Genomic DNA, 11,655 nt, shown 5'->3' with positions numbered 1-11,655 from the left:
ATCACATGAATTTTATTGTTACTATAAATACATGACTCTATATTTTCGTTATTTATGATTCAAGTATAATAAAAAAAAAAAAAAAAAAAAAAAAAAAAAAAAAACACCTGATTCAATATGATAATAAATGATGAAATTTTCAGAATGTGCTGGAGATGACTCGAGTGTCTTAAGGTGGCGGAGGAGAGGCTGGATTTAGCCACTTGGGTAAACTCTTATCTAAACGTGGCGGGTGAGGTGTCAAGAGGGTTATGGAGAGTAACAACGGCACGGATGGCAGTTTCAATGCAACCGATGCAAATCGAACATCGGCGTCAGTTTTCACAATTGGTTCAGATTTCATGACAAAATGGAGAGTGACGTGAGTTTTAAATTCAAATTATTTCACTGCTGCATTTGAACTAACGCATACCGATTAGATTCTCATAGTAGCAAAGTGATAGATCAATCTATTGAACGTTTGATCGTGAGCTTATTTCAAATAATGTAATACAGATAATTAAAATCATCATATAGATATCATATATTATATCACAGCAAACAATATGCTTATAATGCGCATTTTACACACAGAAAATGTTATGGAAATTGTTCCTAGTTTGTTTATGAAATATTACCCTATCCCATCAGAGTAATAATTACATGGACTTATGAAATATACCCCCATAAAGGAAACGGTTTCTTTAACCATAGAAACGATTCCTATAGTTATAGTAAAAGTTTTTATTACGTACAATAATTAATAATTAATTAATGGTAATAATGACCACGCTCATAGAAATATTCTCCATAGTTAAACTCTATTTACCACGAGGGCCTTTCCAATAATACATGTGATATATCCATAATACAGCCGGACCTCGTTATAAGACTATCATTCTGTCTTTTTTATCAACCAGGTATCGCGATAGTTTGAGAGAGAAACTAATATTCTTTTAACGAGGGCCTACTGTATTATTGTAATCATTTCTATGCTACGATGGTAAACGTTACCATAAATTATGGTAATAATTCCATAATGTATATGAAACTAATCACCATAATAATATTGTAATTATTACCATAGAAATATCGCAATTGTGATTATATTAATATGGGAATGATTACCATTAAGAATATTTAAAAGTTCCACTCATTATAGGAACAGATAACCTAATAGTATAGTAACCATTACTATACTATGATGGTAATCATTATCATACACGGAGAGAAAATTTTGGTAAATGATCCTAGTACACTTACAAAATATCAACCCATTACATTATGATAATAATTACTTGGAATTATGGAATAAACGCTCATAATTTCTGGTAGAAGCTTCCATAACTATGGGAAAAATGCCTATAATTATAGTTTGTTACTATTTCGTATGGTAATTCAATTATGGTAATAATCACCGTACTCATGAGAACAGTTCCAATAGTCACGTAGAAACAAGTTTTATATTCACATTGAAACACGTAAAAAGAAGTGTAGTCAAATTTACTGCAATTACCCTGTTTAGAAAATCTTATAGAATCCAATTATTTCTTATAAATTCCCATAGACATTTTATAAGAAAGAATAAGTTCTATGAGAAGTGCTATAGTTAAGTATAGGGCCTTATAGCTATAAGAATCTATCGGATTTTTTAAGCAGGGTACAGACATCTCAACTACACATATTACTAATTATTTTACAACAAACGTAGTTGAATTTGTCTCATCAAATGGTTCAAGTGCCCATATGAGCAGTAATCATTATGTTAAAATTAACGATTTGATTGCAAAAATTATTAACACAACAACAAATACTGCACTTCACTTTAATTATGTATTATTTATTTTGAGAATTATCAGTCAATCCTGATGAAAAATACTATTGAAGACTATTGAAAAACACTAGTGAACATCCAACGGTCTGGTGTTTTCACACACTAATGCTTTATCATCATAAGTTGGTTTAGTATAATTAGTGTATTTAGTGTTCTTGGTATTTTAGTGTCATAAGCGTAATGCACTTACACGGAAAAAAATGATGCTCAAAATTTCAATAGCTTGTAGTTTATTTTCGATTTAAAATTAGTATATTCGATACTAATATCAAACCAGGACCATTATATATTTTACAAAATGGCTATTATTTATATTAGAATTTGATACACATACAAGAGCTAAATTTGTAATATCGTATTAATAATATAATATAATAATATCGTATCGTATAATATCGTATCGTATATTGAAATTAATATCAAAAAGAATAGATGAATTAGTATCTTCAGTTATTACTATTCAAAAATATAGAAAAATTCAAAAAATGAGGAACCGAAAAATTAGTGAACGTACATATTAATATATAAAGATCTAGTATACGAATTTTTCATTTTATTATTTACCACTTATTCGATACATGTATTTAATAAATTAATTTATAATAACGAATAAATTACATTTTATATTAATTATTAGTCAATGGAATAGAATTTATTAAGTAAGTGTTAAAAATTTTCGGTATTTTTATGAGCAAAAAATCAGTATCTAGTATACTAATTTGTCATTTTATTATTTGCCACTCATTCGATTTATGTATACTGTAAATTAATTTACAATGATGAATAAATGATATTTTAAGCTAATAATTGATCAGTGATATCGAATTTATAAAATGAAAGTTAGCAACTTTTGCATTTTCGGCTGGAAAAATCAGTAGGGGAGCCTGGGGCACTAAGGCCCCCTTAAGCCGGTTTTTTCTTTTTGTGGCTTTTAACCATAAAATTCATTTATTTTCCGTCGATATCGAAAGAATAAGTAGAAATTTTGCAAAAAATCGAAAAAAAAATTTGTTTTTTTTCTGGGGCACGAAGGCCTCCTCTCCAAAAAATTATCAACAAAAATTTTTTTTTTATTTCCCGTTAAGTTATGACCTTTATAATGTTTTTATGACGTTTTAGGCCAGTATGTGATGTATGAGGTAAAATGGACCATTAAAAAAAAAAAATTGTCACAAAAAAATTAACTTGACGGAAAATAAAAAAAAAATAATTTTTTCTTTATAATTTTTTTTTCGAGTTGTCCGTTTTGCCCCTCATATCACATATTGACTTAAAATATAATAAAAACATTATAAAGGTCATACTTTGACGGAAAATAAAAAAAAAAAATTTTACCTAATTTTTGAAGAGGGCCTTTATGCCCCAGGGGGGCCTTCGTGCCCCAGGCTCCCCTATCTAAGATAGCAATTCTTAATTAGACCAATCATTACTTTTTAATAGATTATGCCATAAATTAATTAACTTTCACTAATAAGTCACGTATTATACCTAAAACTAATAATATTCACTTACTTTTTGAAATAATTGATAGTAGTTTTTAGGAATCTACAAAAATTAGTAAACTACTTTGTATTAAGCGCATAATAGTACTAATTATTGATAACAGATTCTACTTTTCACTATTATTCATTAATTTTTAATATTCTGTTTTTTCCGTGTATTCTTTAGTTTCGATGGTGCAATCTAATAAAACATTTAAGATTCAATTGTAAATACTTAAATGAATATTTGCACCGATTAATTGATGTATATTAATTTTTTTATTATACCACTCTGTCAACACAACGGACTCAAATAGTTGAGATTATTTCGAAGCTCAATATACTTATTTATAAATTTTTCTTAAATTTATATAAAGATTGACAATAAAATGTTAAGGATACAGTTTTTTATATTTGAAAAATGATCAATACTGATATCACTTTCAATAAAGATGCGAACTCACTAATCGGATTACTCATCAACGTAATTAAAAGCGTGGTCAACACTAATCAGCTAATCACTTTCAATAACCCTTTAGATTTACTAATCGGACTACTAACGATCTCTAATAAAACACTATTCAACACTCATCAATTCCATTAGTCTTGCAAGATTTTTTGGAGTACTAATGATCACCAGTAAACACTTATTAACACAAATGAATTTTAGAAAGTGTTATTAGTTATTGTAAGAGTACACGCTCTCGCAAATTGTGTATTTGAGAGTATCCAACTATGTAAATCACTTATTTATGAAATTTATATGTGTAAAACAATCGCACGTTGAGTAGAAATATACGCATATGTGCAACAATTATTATATAGCATATTAAGTGTGAGATATAGTAATAATTAATAAGTGAATACCAAAATACGATATAAAAGAAAATTAATAGTTTTGCAGAAACCCAGATATATATATATATATATATATATATATATATATATATATATATATATATATATACACATATATATCCCGGGAAAAAAAATTTAGATCTATTCAGATCAAATTAGATCTGATGTTTCAGATCTTAATAGATCTGCATTTTGGCCAAATCTGTTTAGATCAAACTATATCTACTCTGATCAGAATAGATCTGCTTACATCTGGATAGATCAAGGTAAATAAAAAACACTCTTAGATCTGCTCAGATCAAATTTGATTTAATTCGCTAGATCTAAAGAGATCTGTCTTTTTTATCTTTATCCTAATAAAAATTGATATGTCTGATTAAAAGTATTTTTAATATATCACAATAATTTAAAATATATAGGATTGAAGCCATCAGAATTAAAAGTAAACGTTTCATATTCCATATGAGATCAGCTTTATCTTCTCCTTTCAATGATGCAATTGAAATTTAACTTGATAAAGATTCATAATGAAGATCACTCTTCTCCAAACAATACAAATTAACATATTGTTTATTTTTTTTTTTTTATCCACTTTAACCGCTGAACCTTTTATCTACTGAACTAATTCATTAAAAGCGTTATATAAAAGCAATAAATTTGAATTCAAAAAATAATTTAAAAAAAATTAATATTTCCATTTATGGACGAAAATAATTACTACATGATTTATTAAAAATGACAAGAATGAATAAAGTTCAATTAAACTTACTGCTCATGCAAAGTGATTCGGGAACATCTAGATATAGAGGATTATTTAAATTTTCTTGATATTTAAAACGTGCTGTTGCTATTTTTTCGTATTACAATGTCACAGAGGAATATTTCAATACGGTTTTTAATGTCAGAAAATTTTTCGACTTTATTCAGTGAATTGAAGAAATTTTTGTTGAGATTTTAACGGCAATTTTACTACTTTCGTTAAATATTATTAATATTCTATCAAGACAACTAAAAAATATAGCTGTCAAATAATCATTAACTGCCGACATTTTTAAACAAAAGATACTAAGTAAATATTAAACAAAAAAAAATTCATTCTAGATCTTAGAATACTTTTTATAAATTTTTTCTGAACAGATCAAATCAGATGTACTCTGATCTGAGCTGATCTAATTTTTTTTCCCGGGATATATATATATATATATATATATATATCCTAGAGCAAACGCTTGATTGATTTCCGTTTTATTTTTTTACCCGTGCCTTGCTTTTCAAATCGTTCTTTTTTCACTTCAAGGGTTTTAAAATGCACTATGCAGATTGAATGTGGTTTTCGGCGGAATAATGTACAGCTATTCGTACTATTGAAAAAATTGATTCGGTATAAATTTATTAATAAATCAATTTGGAAAATTTATACGTTTCAGTATAAATCCTTTTTTCAACTATTCGCTATTATTTAAATTATTTTTTTCCAATTTTTATCATAAAATGCTCTTAAGTTATATTCATTTATACATTTTCTTTCTGTTTCTTTAGATTCGTTCACGATAACCTGAGATATTTATTTTACTTTCAACGTAAACTGAGATCTTCTGAGCTTTTTTTTTTTTTTTTTTATTAAATATTCAGAACGTTGTATCAAGCAACAACAATATTATTTTTCTCAAGTAAACTGTAACTTAATTAAAAGTGAATGCAACTCAATACACTTTTTTAGTAGAGATGAGGTGTATGATAATTAATTAAAAGAAAATGATAAATAATTTTATCGTAAACTTTTAAATGTGTTATATTAATAAATGTTGTTATTCATTTGAAAATTTTTAAAAAAATCAATTAAAAAAATTTTTTCTTCCCGGGGTAGGTCGATCTTTTCTTTAAAAAAGTTATAAACTCAAAATTTTTGTTTGATAAAAATTAATTCTAGATTTTTAGACTTTATTGGCTTTCCATTGCAGTCCGGGCATTCTGCTTTGCACTTAAATTCCTAGTTAATTGTAAATAATGAAATTTTTGTCAAATAAATTTTTTTTTCTCTAGTAAGTTTTACAGTCGGAACCGTCGTGTCCCAGCTTCCCATTTTATGAACAATTAAAAAAATAAAATGAGTTATTTCAAGATATATGAAATGCGTTTGTAATTTTTCCAAATTTATATATACATTAAGTTTAAAATCTGATATTAATAAAATGTATTGTTCATTAAAAAGTTTTGGCATTAATTATAATTTATACATTGACTCTATTGGATACTAAATAATTACTACCTAACAAGAAAATTTTTAATTGATATTGAATCTTTTCACTTAAAATTTGAAATTACTTGTAATTAACGATAAAGTTTGGATAATATCGAATTTCTAAACAAAAATAACTTTACAACTATTATAACGTCTGGCAAAAATTTTTGCATATAATTATATCTAATTGGTTATATACAATTATACCTGGATTTTAGACCGATAATTATAGGTCATTTCATCAAAATATATGTATAGTAATTATTCTTTTGAAAATTAACAAAATTACAAAAACAAATAAAAAAAATTATGTACTTTTGCAATTTGTGAAAAATATTTTTTTTTTTTTAATTTCAGTTTTTGAAATTTTTAGGGAATTGAATTCTCTACAAAAAAGGTTTTGCGTTTCATAAGCTCAAAATTGACAAAAAACAAAAAAAAAGCTACAGAAGTTGAAATTCCAGAAAATAAAATCGAATTTTGAAGCAAAGAAATTGTTTTTCTTTTTTATTCGTTAGTCTATTTCTGACACAATCTAATAATTATATATCATGGAATATTATAAATGTGATCCCTGATGAAAAAAGATTTTATACAATTTTTATAAAATTGGATAGAAAAAATGGCCTGATACAATTGTATACAACCGTATATAATTATATCTTATTGTATAAAATCATATACAATTGTATATATTTATATATATTCTGTACATAAGTTATATATAGTTCTATATAATTCTATACAAATATATACATTTGTTTATAATTTTATTATTCTTTTTTGCATTTTTATAGAAAATTATATACGATTGTATATAATTGTATATAAGTATATAAAATTTTTACATAATTATGCATCATCTCTATCCAATGGTATATAATTCATATATAACTGTATACAGTTATATAAAATCTTTTTTTATCGGTGATATAATTTTATGTAAATTTATAGTTACATTCTTCCTTAAAAAAGAAACGAAATTTCCAGAACTTTACCCATAAGGAAAAAGATATATCCAAGAATATATGCCGACAAAATAGCATACATACGACAATACTAAAGATATAAGCCGGATGTATGTTTTTTCGTGCGGGTATGTATATAAGGCTTATACTAGACTATCGAAATTTCTCATCGAACCCATTTGTTTTCCTAAAACCTTGATGATAATTTATAAGAATCTATTGAATTTTATGAGATTTCTCAAACAGAGATATGATTATAAACAACGAATTTGATATAAGATATAATGATGTTCACTCGAATGAAATTATATCTAATAACAAATTTAACATTCGATAATGAGTATAACGATAACTGAAGTACTAGTACATGAAAACCAGTGAGCTTAAAGTCGTAGGATAACTGTATCGTCTGCATATGATGTTCCATATCCACTTTCCAATTGACTTAGCACAATATATTTGCGTATACACCACAAACTGTCGGGCATAAATTACTACAGTCAATCTTCATTAGTTTGTACACCAACGCCACCATTCATTTCACTGATTTATTTACTCAGTTTTTAATTTATTTTTTAATTCTACACTTGACTGGGTTAAAACAAAGTACGGTAAGGTAAAAAATCAATCTAAAAGGCGAAAAATTTACGACAATGAAGATTGAGAGAAACAGGGAGAGAAAAAAAATCTTTTAGAGGTCTGCATAAACTATATCTTTATATTCTACCATGAACCCAAGTTAACATTAAAATGTTTCCTATTCTAAAGCTTCATAATTTTTATGAATTATGGTTATCTGAGGCAGGTTGACAACCACATCTCTCAAACTTGAACCCAAAAATTTTTATTTTTATTCAACAGAGTATATTTTGATGGGCTTAAAGAAATAAATTTCGGAAAATAGTTTACCCTAAGTGTCATGTAATATTTTTAGCTTCTGAGTATAGGTGCTGGATTTTTACATGTTAAGTGTATTTTGCTAAAAATAACATGATTGAGTGCAAACCGATTTCTTACACTTGGTTTGTGTTAATTTCGATAAAAAAAATGCTTTATCATGCATAAAATAACTCTTCTAACTAACAGATGTTTATATTTATCTGAATATTCGTAAATAATCGAATACCGAATTTAACAATGATTGATAGCTTTCAAACAGCGTTATCACTGAACTAATAATCGGAAAAAAAACATCACTCTAAATAATGATAGCGATTAGATAGTATATTGAAATATTTGAAATGGAAAAATTTACGTACCACTTTTTGCTGTATGATCTACTTTTATTCAACTCGCTGTGTATATTCAAGCCATTTCTATATATTTTAAAATCGACCGAACTTAAACTACTTAACAATCAACATACTGAACGGAATTATTCATATTGTAATTGACCATTATAAGTTTGACAGCTAACTATATCTCAGATATAATTTGCGTTATAAATTCAAATAATGAACTTTGTTGAGTAATTATTGTTGACCTACATTTTATTTTTCTCTCGGAAAATGAAAATTTTAGAGCTATAGATATTTATAGACTGCGGTCTGATTTTAACAACTACTTATTGCAACTAACGTCTTATTTTAAAATCCTGGGGAATAGTTTTCGATTATTTTCAAGGTAGGATATACTATATATGTTTGAATATATCTTGATAAATTTTTTATCCACGATTCTCTTGGTGGGAAAATACGTTGTTTATGGAACTGTAAAAAAAAAATAACATTTTCTTTTTTGCCTAAATTTCATAGATGGTAATACAGGATATTAATAAAAGCTGTGTAAGCTAATTTAAAACAAAGAAAACTACTGAAAATCAAGTTCAAGTAAAGTAATAAAAAAATATCTCCGTTTTGAATACTTCTAGACTACTAGAATTCAAAATTTCTGCTGGGAAATTTTGCCATTATCGTATTGTAGTGACGACAAAAAGAGTTTTCTAAAGAGAAAGTAGAATATCTCGGTAATTCAAAATTTATATTATTCATTTTGCTTGACAGTCGCTCAGAGCTTCATCCTCAATAAATAGTTACCTAAGATAACTAGGTTTACCTATAAGTAATGACTTATAAAAATAAGTAGCTAAATAGTATAGACATCTTGACTTTAGAGGTAACTAATTTAATTCACGTCTGTACACGGAGAAAATAGAATAGTTCTGAATCCTATGCTAGAATGGTAACCATTACTATGTTACATAGTAACGAAGATTTTTGTGAAAATCCTGAATGAATTTGCTGGGAAAAATCTTTAGAATTGTGGCAAATGTATGAGTGATGGCTCATTCGATGCGGAATCGAATGTTGAGCTAGAAGTGTTTTTTATTTATTTTCTATTTTTCAAAATTGCAACTTTTTATTAATAAAATACAGAATCTTAGATTTTTGTCACATTGATAAAAAAGTTGACTTGATTCAAGAGAAAAAATCTTGAACCAAGAATTCCATTTTGAAGAAAATAATTTTCTTGAGTCAAGAGAAAAAATTCATGAACCAAGAGAAATTTACTCGACTCAAGAATAATTTCTTGGCTTAAGAATTTTTTCTCTTGACTCAAGAAAATCATTTTCTTCAAAATAGAATCCTTGGTTCAAGATTTTTTCTCTTCAATCAAGTCAACTTTTTTATCAGTGTAATAACTCAGTAACTATAAGCGATATCGAAAATTTAAAAAAAGATCCTTGAAGAGGAGGAAATTAAAAAAAAAAGTCTAGACTCCCGGAACTCTAGCTCCATAAAAAATAATTTTTATTCAATTTTAAAAATGGGTTTCTGCGCAGCTACTGTCTTCCTCTAACCTCGACGCGCCATGTGACAGCAGCCGCACGAACCCCTTTTTCAACATTGAATAAAAATTATTGTTTATAGAGCTAAAGTTCCGGGAGTCTAGACTTTTTTTAGAAATTTCCTCCTCTTTATGAATCTTTTTTTATGTTTTTGATATCGCTTATAATTATTGAGTTATTAACCAAAAGCTAAGATTCTGTATTTTGTCAATAAAAAATTGAAATTTTGAGAAATAAAAAAAACACACTTTGCTCAAAATTTGATTCCGCATCGAATGAGCCATCACTCATACATTTGCCACAACTCTAAAGACTTTTCCCAGCAAATTCATTCAGGATTTTCACGAAAATCTTCGTTACTATGTAACACAGTAATGGTTACCATTCTAGGATAGGAATCAGAACTATTCTTTTCTCTCCTTATAAGGAGTTATATGTTCACGGCTCAGATTGTAGATAAATATACACATACATATTCATTAATTTTGAAAAATGACTAATTCTACACATCAATTAAAAGCTGTCTTCAGCAAACTAACTTCGGGAGATAAAATAAACGTCAGTTCTTCTATTACTTAAGGACTCATTAACTGACGCTATACTTTTTATTTAATATTATTAGATAATATGATTATAATCAGTCGCAAATAAACATACATTATAAATAGTTAAATCAATAGGATAGAAAACAGTAAAAAGCAAAACTAATAACCGTGTTAATAATTCCATTTAACAAAGAAATAAAATTTATATTTTTACATGTAGTATATACATAATAGTAAAGAGGCAATGTCGTGCTGCATATAATAATCACGCAATCTCAATTGCTGATCCCACGGGATGTAAGTACTATTTTGTACCCACGCGATGAGCTAAACATTGTGGAAGCACTAATTTTCTATCCTCAAAATCAACCTTCCACAGAATATACTACTTGAAAAACTCTTATTTTAATTGAAACTCCTTAATAAATTTGTAACAACATTTACCCCAAGAGTGCAATCTGCACACAACGCTTATGTCAATTATGCGTCATCAATATTCAAGTCACGTATTCAAGATTTGTTCTCACGCTATTTAATTTGAAATTTAATAACGCAGCGAAATATTTAATTAATTGAAGTTTCCCAATTCATTGCCACTATTAACTTTTTTTTTTTTTTTCATTATGAATCATTTTTTCTGTTCGATTAATCCACTAAATATCAAATCGTGTGAATTCATATTTTCATAAATGTTATAGTATTTGACGATAACTAAAAAAAGTTGAATAAATGAATAAAAAGTGTTCTTGTAACTTTTAAGCAAAGTGACCACATGAACGACAATATGAGCGTAGACTATCCCTTTGTCGAGCTTTAAAGCTAACAGTTGACGTGACGAACAGCTTCACAACATGTCGAACTAGTAACAACAATGTGGAAGCGTTACATGCAAGTTAATTACTGGTATCACCAGTTTAATACCAAGCTATACAGAGAAGAGCTGAACATGGTAAAATTCTT

At 27.1% G+C, this 11,655-nt stretch overlaps 1 protein-coding gene across 1 annotated transcript in view; it reads left to right on the top strand.

Annotated features, from left to right (window-relative positions):
- Positions 1–251: 251 nt before the first annotated feature.
- Positions 252–11,655, top strand: part of LOC103579945 (muscarinic acetylcholine receptor M3) — a 46,185-nt gene continuing 34,781 nt past the window's right edge. Inside the window, exon 1 of the mRNA XM_053739176.1 lies at positions 252–361. Coding sequence (XP_053595151.1) covers positions 252–361 — 110 coding nt within the window. The remainder of the gene's footprint in view (positions 362–11,655) is intronic.

Source organism: Microplitis demolitor, chromosome 5, assembly GCF_026212275.2.
Source record: "Microplitis demolitor isolate Queensland-Clemson2020A chromosome 5, iyMicDemo2.1a, whole genome shotgun sequence".
NCBI classification, from domain to species: Eukaryota; Metazoa; Arthropoda; class Insecta; order Hymenoptera; family Braconidae; genus Microplitis; species Microplitis demolitor.
This window is presented reverse-complemented; position numbering and strand designations above follow the sequence as displayed.